Source organism: Desmodus rotundus, chromosome 4, assembly GCF_022682495.2.
Source record: "Desmodus rotundus isolate HL8 chromosome 4, HLdesRot8A.1, whole genome shotgun sequence".
NCBI lineage: Eukaryota > Metazoa > Chordata > Mammalia > Chiroptera > Phyllostomidae > Desmodus > Desmodus rotundus.
Window position 1 is genome coordinate 93,613,775 of NC_071390.1, and position 16,021 is coordinate 93,629,795.

Below are 16,021 nucleotides of genomic sequence, written 5' to 3' on the forward strand. Positions count from 1 at the left end.
CAATATTTTTTAAATTGAATTGAATCCAATGATTCCTCATGGTCTATAAGAGAAAGTCTATCTCCTTAGTTTGCATTGAAGTTTGTCCCGTACTTCAGTCCTCTCCTATTTTCCAGCTTCAGTTTCTTAACTGTTCTTTATTAATGCCTGTCCCAATCACACAAGTCTTAAACCATTTCCAAGCATGCCTTGCATTTTTCTTTCTCATAATGTTTCTATGCTTATGTCTTTCACTCTCCCCACTTCCAGAAATATCTTTCCTCATTCTCTGTACTTCTATAATTTAACCAATCTTTTTAAGACCATGATTAAATTGACCTCCTGTAACAATATTCCCAATCTTTTTTGATTCACAAAACCCTTAAAGAATTTAACAATTTCAATTTGACAATTTTATCTCTTAGAAAAAAAGCAGGTACATATATACAGAGCATCCCTTTGAAGGTTTCACAGTTCCTGTGAGTCTCAGTCAGTACCCTGCTGCGGTCTTAGACTTCCGCCACCATGACAAAGTGACTCATTCTCAATGCCCGCGGTAGCTCCTCTCTGAATTAATAAAGTGCCCTCTTTGTCGACATTTACTTTCACTTTCATGTGTTTTTCCTCACACCCAAAATTTAAGGACCTTGAGGACACGCAGGCTTTGACTTACATATCTGTTTGCTCACTGTCTAATCAGTATGCCTTATCCATAAGGATTCCCCAATAAAAAAAATGTGTTGACTAACTGTGCCCTTATCATCAGTAGTCTCAGGTGACTCATCCTGGCCTATAGTTTTAAACTCTGTACATTTGCTGGTGGTGCCAACATTATGCCTTCAGCCTCAATTCCAGATTTATATATCCCAGAGATTTTCAACCAGTGCACTATAGCACACTGGTGTGCTGCAAGAATTTTTAAAATATGCAACACCTGACTATTTAGTCAGGGGCATTGACCTCTTTTCTGTTAGATTGTCAAATTAAAAAAATGACAGCAGCCAATGCGACATAGCCATCTGGTGTGAATAAATCAAAATCATATCTATTTTTTGTCAGATCAGCAAAAAAATTTTCTTTTGGTGCGCCGCAGAATTTTAGTAATTAGTTTATGTGTGTCTGAGATGAAAAAGGTTGAAAATCACTGCTATATCACAGAGCTTTATGGCCCTCTCATGTGGATGGCCAATTGACATCACAGATATAACATGTCAAGAAATGAACTCATGGTTATTTACAACACTCTTCCCTTTCTCTGGCCAAACTAATTTCTATCCCCATCTTTTCCATCTCAATATTTGGCACTTCCATCAATTGAGATCTGGTTCCTTCCTTTTACTCTGTTTATTCCCATCCCATTCTTCAGTAAGTCCTCTCAAATCCACCTCCAAAACATAGCTCAAAGCCACTGCTCCACTCCTGAGCCACGGACACGGCCCAAACCCTCACCACTTTTATACAGCCTCCAAATAGCTCTCCCTTTTCCGCCTTTGCTCCTCTGCCATCCAATTCTCAAGTTGGCAGAATGATTTTTTTGCAAATACAAATTAATTTTGCCACTCCCTTTCTTAAAACCCTTTCCTTCTCACTTAAAATCCAAACCATGAGTGACCTGTGACTCTGGGACTGCTCACAGTAAACTCTGATCATAGCAGGCTCCCTCCCTCCCTCCCTCCTTCTCTCTCTCTCTCTCTCTCTCTCACACACACACACACTCACACACACACTCACACACACACTCACTCACTCATTCACACACTCGAGCCAGCAGCAAACTATTCCTTGCCTTGGGCTATCAATCTGTCTGGAAAACCTCCTCTGCCCTTCCTCTGGCTCATAAATACCTGGCTTATTATCCTTCCTGTTTTAGCTTAATCTCATTTCCTCAGGAGATCTTCCCTGACCACTCTGTCTAAAGTGGGGCTCAGAATGACCATGTATCCCATCACCCAGTATGTTGCATTACATTGCAATCCAATTACCTTTATAAAATTGTTGTCTGGATTTAGTACCCGTCTTTCTCACCAGAACTGAAACTCTCTGTAGGCAGGGGTGTTGTCGGAGTTGTTTATTGTCTTGATTCCAACATCTAGGAAAATGTAAGCTCCGAAAAGGCAGAGATTTGCTTCTCTTTCTTTTTTTCTTTCTTACTGTTGTTCTCTGGGATCATTCCCGGTGCCTACAAAAGGGCCTGTCACACAGTAGGCACACAACGAATCTTTGTTGACTATTTAATGAAAGGTAGGAACCCATTAAATGCTCTTTGGCTTATATTATTAAATCAATAAATCAATCAATAGTTTAATTATTATTTTGGATGACTAGAGAGAAACTGGCAAAATTATTTAGGGAGCATTCTCTTTAAATGAATACCTAAAAATGATTTGTAATGAATGTGTCAAAACATCATGATCTATGGGTACTAATACCATGTTGTTCATAAATGGTCATATCCAAAGTCCTTAGAAACACTTAGCACTCAACAGTTAGCGAACCACTCCTCTGTTTTCTCATTAACTTTATAAAGTAACAAACTTTTAAAAATAGTGCAAAGATAAACTTCCAAATGCTGTACATTGTTATCAAATAACACAGTTTCAGAATGAATAAATCCTAAAACAATGACTTCTGTTTATAATTCAACTCAATAGTCATTGAGGTAAATTCAGAACAGGCCTCTTTGGCATATTCCACAGCATTTCAGTGAATCAGTCACTGTCTCCAACACAACTCTTTGCTGTCTATAGACTCGTCCGTTACATCATGCAAGAGCCTCCTGGGTGAAAAGTGGTCTCTGAATATGTAGTCTTTAAAAGATCAGGGCTCATTAGTCAAGAAAAACTGTTTACTTTAAGCTGAGAAACTGACCATTTTCTGCCAGCAGCTGCGGGTGATGAAGGGCACAAGGACATCTGACTTATACTGCTGAGCTTCTGGGCTTAGTGGGATCACAAAGGAAGGAGAAATCAGGCAGATACATTTCAGGCCTGTAGACCCTTCTTATATTTATAACAAGATGTTTTCCTAGTAACAGTTTATTTTGCTGAAAACATTTAAATAAAAACTTCCAGAGACTCTTTTGAAAAGATGGGTTTGCATTCCCCAGTCAAGCACCTGCCTGACTTTAATGTGCTCCTATTTTAGTCCCTGTAAATATATATCCCCTTCCATGAGACTTGAGTTGCTCTCTGCATAATTACCACACACACAGCCTCTGAGAAGAGATTAAGTGCAGAAGGTTTTTCTGGCTAGCTCTGGTGAACTGTCCTCTCCATATGCCCTCAGCAGCTACAGAAGCAAACTCATGGGCATGAAAACCATTTGTAACTCAACACAATACACTTCTAATACGATTGCTCACAAAACACTCTCTCACTGATTTTGGAATACGTTCTCCTAGTTTTGAAAGATTTTCTCACCTAAGTTTTCTCCCAATTGCCTTAGTGTGACTAAAGCAAACTTTGTACAATTCTGCATGGCATCAAAACGTTCCTGAGTCTCTCTGACCTCATTTCCTTCTCTAGTCCTGGTGAATTCCAGTATCTGACAGAAAGACCCCACCTTAATAATAATCAGATCTGAATTAGTACTTGGAACCAGGAGACATCTATCCCATGGACCCTTTCCCTCCCTGAGGGACATTTTAATTCACACTGGCTCATAGGCTGGTTGGGCATCTAAGACTGTGCTCGAGACAAAAGGCAAGTAAGGTCAAAATTACCCTGGGAAATCCCTTAAATTACCCATGATTTCAGGGTTTTTTTTTTTCAGAGTTTTGGGTTTTATTTCAGGGTGTTGAGTATATAGCCCTCTATAATACAACATGTGAATGTGAACAATTATGTTACTATCTAATATATAAGTGCACATTTATTCAGCACATAATAAAGGATATGTATGCAAAATAATATTTTGTAACATTTTATTTCCAGTGCCCCCACTCATGTAGAATGATTGCATTGGTATTAGTCAAATGCAGTTGAATTCAAGGCTCTCTACTTCAGAGGTGAGAGAAACCTTTTGGCCTCTAAGTTCTATCTTAAAGCTTTGCTTCCTGTTCTATGCTTCAAACAAGCCCTTTTGGAGCCAGTTATGTACCTTGGATATTGTTTCCATGGAAACATTTTAATGAATATCAACAAATTTAATTAGATAAATCAGATAGTCACAGGAAACCCACCATACCTAGGCACCCACTGACCCATACGAATATGTGGAAAGGCAGGCAGTTTTTTCTACATGACCCTTAATCTTTTCAAATTTCGGTTATTTGCTGCCTTTCTTCTATAAAATGATTCATTCACCTGACTGAGTTTCAGTGTGAGATTTGAGGTTTTTAAAAAGCCAGAAAACATAAAATACGTTCCATTTCTATTGTAGCATGCAATCGAACTTAAGTTACCTAAAATGGCTGAAGCAAATGCCTTGTGTGTGTGCAGTGTGTGTGTGGTGGGAGTGGAAAGTGGAGAGAACTGAATTTTACATCTTCCAAGCCAAGCGTTGCACCTCTCAGAACGGACTAGTTCTAGACCATGCGTACCCCTCTGCTCTGAACGACGTCTTACACAGTTCTCACTTTGAAGAATGGCATTTTTTAAAGTTCAGCTCCCACTGTTGCTGGCAGGAAGAAGAGCATGTTAATGACTCTATGGAGAAAGTAAGAAAGCTCCGCTTTGTCGGATGAGTGGAGAATGTAGAGTACTCTTAACGAGATACCAAGCAACTCTGTAAACTGAGAATAACAACAGTTAATAGGGCCAAGGTGAGGATTAAAAGAAGTAAAACCCATCAGTTGCTTAAAATGTTGCTCAGCATACAGGGGCCTTCCACTGTTGTTGATAATGCTGCTAGTGCTGGTGTCACGACAGCAGGCATCCTGGGGATAAGCGTAGATCTTCTTGGATCTTATTCCCACCTACTGAAGTTTTTTAGCTTACTGACCCAAGATATTCTAAAGATATATAAAAGGCGGATAGAGTTCACCTTTAAGACTAGTCATTTAGAAACAAAGATTCAACCAAGCTTTTCACCTTTGGTAGTCTTTGGTGAAGGGGAGGTAGGTCTGTGAGTTCCCCTGTTGGAGAATGAGTAGAAATCTGAAAAAAGAATGGCCTTATAGGTCATTTAGTTCAATCCAGATACTTTAAACTTGATAAAATTGAGAACAATGGAGGCACCAAGGTAACAGCTACCTGTCACTATTGGTAGGTCTACACTGCAAATTGGTCTTCTTTCCTCGTTTGTCAAATTTTATGAAGAAAGGAAAACCAAAGTTACATTTAACCATGAAATGGAAACATAGGCTATCTTCTAAATAAAGCAAACTCTATGTAAATTTTAAAATGAATCCTATTATAGATATTTAACTTACCCAACAAAATTTTCAGGTATGTGGCCAAAGCTATAGTTATATGTCTCTACAAAGAGTTGAATAGTTGAACAATTTATGCACTTTTATTATAGATTTAATAACAGTCCAGTTATCTATGAAGAAGTAAACAATAGAAATATAAATAATCATCAACATTAAATATATTGCTAAAACTGTGCCTTAATCAGCTGAGTAGTATGTGCTTTTATTATGTAACATACTTGCTTTATTGTGGGCTACAGAAAAGGAAGTGAAGAAAGTAGAGAAATATATATGTTGCAAAATTAAATAATGTTTATTATAGATATAATTACATATGTGCAAGAAGGAGTAAAGGATAATAACTTAGACCACTATAAAGAAGTGAAAATATTCTTTTACCTCATAAAGAATTTACCTGCAAGTTGAAAACAAGGAGATTTTTACCTTCTCCATCATCCTCATCCTCATCATCATATCATCTGTATCATCATCACCATCAGTAGATTTTAGGAGCCAGAAATGTGCTGAGTGTTTTATATAAATTACTAATTAATCCTTACATCAGTCTTTCGGATTAGGCTTTTATTACAATCATGATACTGACCAGAAAACGGAGGCACATCTTCCCTAAGGTCATACTGCTAATGAGAGGTGGCGGGACAGTGATTTAACTAAGTCTGTGAACTCCAAAGCCCAGTTTCTGAATCACTGAGCTCTATGGTAAAGGGGTAAAATGTCCAGAACCTGGAAATGTTTTCAAATAGAAATTAAATTGTACATTGAGAGATCAGAGGAATGAAATTAATTTTAGCACTCTAGGATTTGAGGGAGGACAGTACCTTCAAAAAGTTCCATGTGACACTGTATTCGCTATCAACTGCTGTATAACATATTACGCTACAACTTAAAACAAGAAATATTATTTCACACGATTTCTGTGGGTCCGGAATTTGGAAGGTGCTCAGCTGAAGGGTTCTGGCTCAGAAAGTCTCATGAGGTTACAGTGAAGATGTTACAGGGGATGAAAATATATGAGGGTTTAGATGGGACCAGAAAATCTACTTTCATGATGGCTTCTTCCCTCGGTTCCTCACTAGCAGTCGGTAGGAGGCCTCAGTCCCTGACCACGTGGACCTCTCCACCTGGCTGTTTGCGTGTCTTCCTAGCATGGCATCTGTCTTACCCAGAGCAAAAGCTCTGAGAGAAAGCAACACAGGAACTAGGATGCCTTTTGTGACCTAGCTTTGGAAGTCACATGCCATCATTTCCGCCTCACTCTATGGATCGCAGCGGTGGGGAGAACAGGCGGGAGCGTGAGTACTAGAAGGGCGTGGTCACTGGGGGCCCTCTGGGAGGCTGGCTACCACAGGCAACTTCCAAAATTCTCCACATTGTCAACTTAGGTAAATGGTAAATTTTATACATAGTTTTTCCTAGGATGCCTAATCACTCTGGTCATTCTAAGGTATATCATTGTGTTTATTTTCAGGAAGTTTTCATAAAATATTTACATGAAAGAACATGGACAAAGAAAATTAGTTTGGATTTTCTCTGTGGATAATATACTTTAGCGGTTATTATTCAACAACTTCCCATTCTTATCCCATCATTTATTTTTCAAAGGAATTTAGATTTTGCAATCCATTATCATCATTATGGCACCAGCTTGTTATCAAATGGAGCCATAACATAAGAGCCAACATAAGTCCCTAAAGAATACTCTTATCGTGTTTTTTTGGATGACAAATATCTATTAGGAATCCTCTGACCTTCTTTTTATCTGTGTGCTCCTAATATGCAGCATAATCTGGCATAGGGTGATGCAAATAACATGAATCTTAATGCCACTCTTGGTGACAATAACTTAGTGGAGGTTTCCATATGGGATGATTTGAAAGAGAAAGTTCCAAAATCGATTCAAAAGAATTCAGAGGAAGATAGGCTACTAGGGAGATAGAGCTCTTCACGAAAACCATATGTCCACTAAAAGAAACTAAGTCTTCTGGCCAGCTCAGGAAATGAAGGGTACCAGCCTCAGTCTGGTGAGTCGGCCTCAGGAAAAATGAACTAGGCTGAGTGGAAAGGAAGAAAGAAACTGGGTAGGATCTTTCTTTGGTAGGAAAGCTTTACCAACAACCCAACCTGTGGTAAGCATTTTGATACCTGTACCTGGTTCTGTCTAAAGCCAGGACAAATCCAGTAACACTAAACCATGAACATAATGCCAAAGTAAAAAAGGTCAGGGTAAGAGAGAGCTGGAAGGAATTCATCATTGAGGCTTTCAGAGACAATGTGACTGAGACACATAGTTATTTAAAGGAGTCCAAGTTGCCTTGGCCAGATAGCTCACTTGGTTGGAGGACCGTCCCATACACTTAAAGGTTGCTGGTTCAATCCCTGATCGGGGCATCTATGGGAGACAACTAATTGATGTTTCTCTCTCATATTGATGTTTCTCTCTTTTTCCATACCCCGCCTCCTGCAAATCAATAAACATATCCTTGGGTGATGATTTTTTAAAAATAAGAAGTAGAAAAGAAATTATAAAGACTCAAAGTCGTAAGTATGGAAATGGGGCCAAGCACCAAGTCCAAACCTGATATGAAGACAGAAATGAGAAGAGAACAAGGTAAATATGTAGGAGAATAAGATGCAGGGCAGAAACAGGACTAGGCTAGGGAACAGGGCTCTGAAGCAGATTGCAGGTGATTTAATCCAGTCGAGCTTTATTTACCCTCACCACTCCTTCAAAACTACTCTTGTAAGAGGAACCAATGAGTCCTGGGATTTAACAGTAAGCTGTATGCTTTAAATACAAAGGCTAGTCCTCTACTTTTCTTCAGCAGCATTGGACACAGCTGACCATTCTTTTTTCCTTGATGGTAACTTTCCTCATGTGGCTTCCAGGAAACTGCATTCCTTCCTGGTATTCCTCCCACCTCAGTGATTGCTCCTTCTCAGTCTTTTGTGCTTGTTCATTTTCTCAGTACATGGTCTTCTTCTCTTCTCTCTATGTGTACATTCACTTTGTAATTTCACCCAGTCCAATTCAGCACTTTCAGTATAATGGATATATCAATAGTTTCCAAATGAGTATCTCCAGCCTAACCTCTCTCATGATCTCAGATTCAAGTCTCCATGGGGTATCTAATAGACATCTCAAACTTCATACGTCCAAGATTGAACTGCTTCTCTTATCCTAAAATCTGTTTTACCTGCAGCCTTTGCCATTTCAGCTGATGAGAACTCTATCCTTTCAGATGCTCAGGTCAAAATCCTTAATGACATCTTTGAATCCTCTCATTCTCTCACCTCACAGCCAATCCATCATCAAATCCTACTGGCTCTGCCCTCAAAACATATCCAGAACCCTACCTCTCCTTTCCACTTCATCTGTTTATTCCCCTGCTTGTACCCCACCATCTTCTCTCTCGTGGGTTACTGATGCAGCCTCCCAACCTTTCTTCCTGTTTAAACCTTTTCCCTACAGTTTATCCTCCACACAGCAGCCATATCGTTTCTTCTTGAAGAATAAGTCATTCCAATGCTCAGAACCCATTTCCCACAGAGTAACAGCCAGATTATTTAGAAGACCCAACCAAACCTTTGTGAGATTAACCCCCTTACATCTCTGATTCATCCTAACTTCTCTCCCCCTTGCTCTCTGCTCCGACCACAATGGCTTCCTGTTTCACTTTTGCTATTTATTTTGGCTGTTCCCACTGCCTGCAACACTTTCCCCCAATTATCCACGTGGCTAACTCCTCCCTTTTCTTTAAGTTCTTGTTTAAATGTCAATTTCTCAGTGAGGTCTACCTTGCCCCATGCCCTCCCCGCCATTCAAAGTTTCAACCTGCTCCCATTCCACTACTTCTGATACCTTGTCTCTACTCAATTAAAAAAAAAAAATCAGTGCTTACTTCTTTCTAATATATTCTACAACTTATTTATACTTATCATCACATGACTGTCTCTCGCTACTAGAAAACAAGCTCAACAAGGAAAAGGGTTTCTGTCTGTTTTGTTTACTCATCTGCCCAAAGTGTCTGGCAGAATGCCTGACATACCGCAGGGGCTCTGTAATTACATGTTAAGGAAAGGGTCGTCATACTGAACGGATACATCTCGATGTTCTCTGTACAGAAAAGACTTCTCTAGAAGGGTGAGAAGTCTTAGTTAGGAGCCTAGTGTTCTAGTTCAGGTGAGAGCTGATGGGGGCTTGGACTAGGTGGTAGAGCTGAGGAATTCTGTCCCTGGCCCAGCTGCCTTGCCTGAACAGAGCTGGCCTCACTGTTTGGGAGTGCTGTACAATATGTCCCCATTCAGCCCTGGCCTTACTCCTAAGTGTTGTTGGATGGTATCTCTTAAAGCCCAGCTTAAAGTCAATATCCATATGTAGCTGTAACAAACTTCTGCTCCACCCCAGGCCAAATTCATTGCCCTCATTTTTTGTTTCTACAACATCTTTCCCATACTTTTTATATAATATTTATCACCCTATATGAAAATTAAATTATATACCTTTACATAGTCATGAATTTGAACTTCCCTTGGTAGACTAGACTGTGAGCCCCTGAGAACAATGATTATGTTTTATTGGTCTTTATCTTTGTAACTAAACCAAGATTAATTCCTTCCCATGGTAGATTGTCAGCAAATACATAAATGACATTTACTTTAGATCCATCTTGAATTTCATTTTAAAGAGGGATATCTTTTTATCTTTAACAATTTTAATTTAATTGGATAGTAGGAGATGCAAAGATAATTCTTTCTTAGAAGACATGCATTTTAACAAAGAAAAACATTTTAAGTAAAAAAGAGGGACCACCATTTTTAAATGCAGAATAACTCAAGCGTAATAGCTTGTTTGGGGGTTGGGGGTTTTTTTGTGTATTTTTTTTTTTAACCAGGTTTCTGGCCTTGGAAGTAAGCACGCCCTCAGCAGCTCTAAAGAGGCAGATTAAACCAGTTGTGCTGTCAGCTTGAAGCATTTGGAATCTGGCCAGACTGCCTAAGAATTTTTTTTTCCCTTCTTATTCTCTTTCTGCCAGGCCGCTCACTGAGTTTATTTGCAGAATCAAATGAAAATCAATCCCTTTTATGCAAATCTTCCTGAAGCAGCAGGGCTATGTTTGGTCACAGGAGTGGAGGTTCGTGCAGTGGAAGCCCTGGTGGTGATTTCTCCCGACCCAGGGCTCGCCAAGGCCCTTTCCACCACGTAGCAGTGAAAGGGAGGATCAAACAGCTCTCTCAAAGCCAGGCCAGGCATCAGACCTGCCTTTTCTAAATATAGTGCACTTCAGTAAACACCATTGTAAATTTGCAGTCTGCTTACTGGGAAATATAATGCCTCCTCCACCAAAATTTTATGCCTGCATGTATGTATGTAGGTATTATTGGACCCCTTTTATCAACTAAAATACTAAGCAAATTCCCTTTTTATTTTAAAATTTGACATTCAATCAGTTTCAACGAGGCACTTTCGATAAATTAACTTGAGGAAAAGAGCTCCAAATCAGATAAGGTTGAATGAGCGCAGTTTAACTGAAAACAAGGTTGAGGTCTGAGAGTTTTGAAAATACCACCTTAGGCCAGGCTGCTAAGGTCCACTGCCACATGTCCGTGATGTGACCCTTCCGCCAGTTCAACGAAGACGAAGTTGATCAAATTAGGACAGTGCATTTCTTTAGACAAATTCTCCTGAGCAGTGTCTGCTGATATAATTGTAAATATATGTTCTGATTTATTGTCTGAAAGACCCTAAAGGTGAAGGTGCTATCCTTATTTTTGATTTACGTTCACCTTTGATCTTGATGGAAACTGAACATCTCTGTTCCGCAGCCAACACCCGATCCTCGGGCTTCTGTTCACCCTCACCTAAAAAAAGATCAGGAGAGAGAGCACACAAAGTGTGCAAAGCCCAACAGCAATTTAGGGCAAGGACCAACAGCATGATCTCCTGTGGAAGCCATGGGGATCACCACCAAAGAATGTGAAATTTTGAGCTGACTTTGGCCCATGAAGGCCCCACGCAGGTAGGAGAGATATGGAAATCTGAGCAACCACACAAGAGCAGAGCCCACCCTCTGGGACACCTCTGAAGGGTGAGATTTTATGGGCTCAACCTCTCTCACCACCAAGATCACGTGCTACAGTTTTTACAGAGGAGAAATCTGGGGGCTCCGATGATCGGGACTCTTTCCATCTATGATTTTTAATACCTGTGATTTTGGGTTTTTCATTCCTCTGTAGAACAGTTTCTACTTCATTATTTATCAAATTATCCCAACAAATTGTATTCCCAAATTTTAAAAAATAAATATTTTAGTCTTGAATCAGACAGATTAAAGAAGTAAAACATGATATAATCCTAGCTCAATAAGTGAGTAGATCCTAATAGAATGTGTGTGTGTATTCTGCTTTTTCCTTTTTTTTCCTTTTTGTGGCCACCAGCCATTTGTGTATCCTTTATGTGCCTTAAATACTCCATTTTCAAAATGAGGGTAAATTAGGATTTTATGCATTTATAAGGTGAGAGCCCCATTCTAGGAAAATCCAAAATAATAGCAAAAAAAGAAAATGACTTATAAAATATACATTTAATTTGGTTTTCTTTTTTCCAAGAGGGCTCCCCAGTAGGTTCCTTTAATCAGAATTATGTAAACCAAAGCTTTTACAAGCAGCTGCCAAGTGGTGGAAAGAATCAAAGATCTCAATTAATAATCTAGCTACACTATTTATTAGCTGTGTGACCTTGAGCATTTAAGTCAGTTACCCTTTTTGCACTTCTGTTTTCTCTTCTATGACGATAATAACACCTACTTCACAGATTTGCTAAGATCAAATGCCATCACATGTATAGAAAAGCTTGGTTAACATAACTCATTAATTCGTGATTTCAGTGAACATTCATGGAGCATCTACTTTGTGGTAGGCACTGTTAGGCGATGATATCATAATCTACACAGAACGTGCTAATTTCATTTCTTAGAGACTTCCAATTTGTGTTGAAATTTGAGTATGTAGTGAAGGATAATTACACACATTTATTTACTTCTTCATATATTTCATATGCATCATGAATTGTGAGCAAAGGCCCTACTACTAGAAGACTTATCCTCTTTATTGGCTAATGTGAAGCAAATGAATGTGCATGAACCTCGGCCTTTCCCAAACACAGAATGGAAGGAAAGGCCTCTTGGTATGTGGGTGCAGATGCTAATGAGGGACTTGGCGTTGTGGACACTATTGCAAGTTCCTCTGCAGTCCATCCCCTGAGTCCTTGAATTGGGCATCATGGCCGGGTGTCCTTGGTGGGGTTGGTTACTATGTTCCATAGGTGCATGATATCAGCGGAAGTTCTGCTAGAGTCTGTTCTGTTGCCAAGTGCTTTGCATAACCCCCGTGAGCCCTCCCCACACTGCCTGAGGGCCTCCTGCCATCTGCACTCCTCTCCTCTCTCAGCGCCTGTGTGAAGCAGGGCCTCTGTCAGTCTTGTATTAGATTCTAAAAGCTACCAATAGTAATCTTGCCTTGCCCTACTACTTCTATTTAATAGGGTTTAAACACCCCACAACATTTCTGAAGAAGCTGTGTAGACTATTGCCAGAAACTTCCATTTGTGCAACCACAAAAAGCAGGATGCTAGCATTGAACAACCTGAAAGGGGTTTCAAATACATTGCAGTCTATGTCGGCAGCATCTTCTGGAGCTGTGCAGTGTCCAGCCATAGTCAGTAGCCCTGACAGGAAAACCGGAAGCTCTGGAATATTTCCTAAAGTTGAATCTGAGGTTTGATCACATGTGAAATCTGCACTTTCTTTCATGCCCCCCAAATTGTTTTTGCCACTTTAATCTGGCTTACTGTTCAACACTGAAAAGTATTTTAAATACAGGCATTCTTGATGCCTTGGAATCTATGTCCTCCATTCTATCAAACTGTCACTGCCTTCATTCAGGTCTCCATCATCTTTCCCCTGGATCCCTGTAGCCACCCCCTCTCTGGTCTTCTTGCTTTCAGTCCCACCTCTTACCACTTTCCCTTTTCTAGAGTTGAAAGGGTGACCCCTCTAAATCATAAATTGGGTCATGTCATCACCGTGCTTACAATCTGTTAATAACTTTCATTGCCTTCAGTATAAAATCCAGACTCTTTAGCATGAGTATAAGGCCCTTCGTGATTCTGGTCCCTGCTCACATCTTCTCCTCTGATGCACTGTACTAGTTCAAGTCAAGTCAAAGCCTTTGCATTTGAGGTTTGCTCTGCCTAGAATGCCTTCCACCTCTCTCCCCTTTCTCCTGACCAAGCCTAGATCAGATGTTAGCTCCCTTGGGAGCAATTTGAAGGCAAATGCAGAGACTGTGTACTTAGCATTGAAAATTGCTAAGCAATAAAAATCTTTGGCCCATGAATTGTGGAAAAGTAACAGTCCTGAGGAAAGGTCAAAATGAACATCATGCCTAGCCCACCACACACTGAGAGGGAGGGCCATGCTGAACGTGTTCCACTATGTTCCTTCCTGGCCTCTGGGCTGCAACACAGAGATAATCAGATGGCAGAAAGGCCCTATGAGGGGCATCATCAAGTGGCCTGGGAAATAAAAGACAGAAAATATAGCAGTAAAGTTTAAGCTTAGAAACCAGAATAACTGAGCTTTGGTTATAATATCTTTAGATCTCAGTTTATCATTTCACTATGCAAGGATTGGGGTCTGTGAGAGATTTCATGTTGTGCTTCACTCAGCCCTAGGTATCCAGACGTTCTTCAAGGGCTACCTTGGGGAATAACAGGACTATAGAGGAGATGATACCCCCAGAACACCTTCACTCTTGTCGCATATTCTGCTCTTCTGTGTAACATTTCATCTGACAAAAGGGTTATGCTGCTAAGAGAGATTAATAAACAGAAGATGTTTCTTGAACTGACCTACACCTCACCTTCTCCCAGAATTAAGGCCTGTTGACTGATGCCTTGGTGGCTACATGGGCATTGCTTATGGCTGCTTCCCCAGTCACCTACCTCCCTGGGGTCTCTCTAGCTGACTTGCTCACTGTCCAAGGATCAGTTGGATTTTTGTCCCCAAACCAGTCAATGCCAGTTGCACTTGTTATTTTTATTATATTATTTAATCACATATTACATAAGCCAGTGAAATGAGAGTCTCTTTTTTTCTATGAATACTACAGAGAATATAAAAACAAGTCACTCAAAATATTGCTGTGGGATTATATGTGTGCAAGTTAGTTCCTTGGGGAAAAATTGTAAAAATCTAGATGGGATCTATGCTTAGACTGTTTCACAGGTGTCTTGAAGTTCTGATTCCACTTTGAAGGAATCCAACCTGGAAATTGTACAGGCTATGTCAGTAAGTGTGGTCAGAAAGTGTGGTTCACCCTAAAGAGGCGACAACACAACTCCAAACAGTGTGTCCACACCCAAATGAAGCCTTTGCCTACATTCAGCATTGGAAAACAGACATCTATGTTTTAAAATAAAACAAAATATTTAAACATATATGTTATTTGTGTGATCCCTCACTTGACTTTCAATTAACTGCTAGTCTAACCATCAATGTGTGCATGTTTGAGTGTATATATTAAGAAACCAGCCAAAAAGTGATCTTTCTGCAAAAACAATCAAGCCTGCAGCAACAGCCCAGGATCTGAGTTGGCATCTGATTTTTAAACAGAGGAGGCACTTCTACAGAAGTGGGCCCTGGCCGGGTTGCTTTGTGCAGCTATCATGCTCAATGGTCACTATAACACAGACAACACTGTCATTCCAACTACAGCAGGTGTCCCTGATTTTTAGTCTTTCTTAAATTTCAGCAGAGAGTGCAGTATGATCATGAAAAAAAAAAAATTGGACAAGAAGAAGAAGGATAGTTGGGGGTGCAGGGTGAATGGTGTGACCAGGAAGCTCTCTCTCTAATGTGTGTAGTGCCAGGGAGCTCTGCTTGGCAAACCCAACGTTACAAAGATTTACTGATTCTGCTTTCAGCTGTGATCAGTCACTGAATGACTTACCTCGTTTTTTGTTGGGTAGTGTGACAGGACACTGACCATACAAAGCCATCTTTGCCCAATGATAGTGGTAACTGTTTACAGAAAAATCAGCACTCCCAGGGGTCAACAGAAATGTGTCAACTAGGTGGATATCAACCTAAAAGGAGAAACACATTAGCATGTGGAAGATGTGTTGGACTCCTTGGTGGAAGGTATAGCCATTCTGAAATCTGAGTGTGGGTCCCTGGTGTGTAAAGCAGTTTCACGAATGATTAACAATTTATTTTATTAGGAGTCTCTATGTCCTATAATTAAAGTAAAGCTTTAGGAAACAAATGGATAGCTCAGTACCTTAAATTATAAAGTATAAGCTTCCTAAGTGGCATCTTGTCTCCTGTGGAATTCCACTGAGGATGGCGAGGGCTTGAAAATCTCTGAGAAGCAAACATCTGCTTCTCACTGGTCTCTGACCTCTCAGCCCTTCTTCCCTGAGAGCCATTGTCTCAGGCCAGACATGTTTTACACATATTGAAATATGTTTTCTTTTTACAGCATTTGAAATCACATCCTGTGTACTGTTCTGCAACTTGTTTTTGGTGACTTACTTTTTGAGTTATACCATAGTGTGCAATTCTATGTATTTACTAAAGATTATTTATCTAGCTAGCTCATGTTTTACTT

General features: G+C 40.0%; 1 protein-coding gene across 1 annotated transcript in view; it reads right to left on the reverse strand.

The window, feature by feature from the left end:
- The window catches only part of C4H4orf54 (chromosome 4 C4orf54 homolog), a 36,676-nt gene extending 21,266 nt beyond the window's left edge, over positions 1 to 15,410 (reverse strand). Inside the window, 2 exon segments of the mRNA XM_053923464.2 lie at positions 11,132 to 11,212; positions 15,362 to 15,410. Coding sequence (XP_053779439.1) covers positions 11,132 to 11,212; positions 15,362 to 15,410 — 130 coding nt within the window.
- Positions 15,411 to 16,021: the final 611 nt, after the last annotated feature.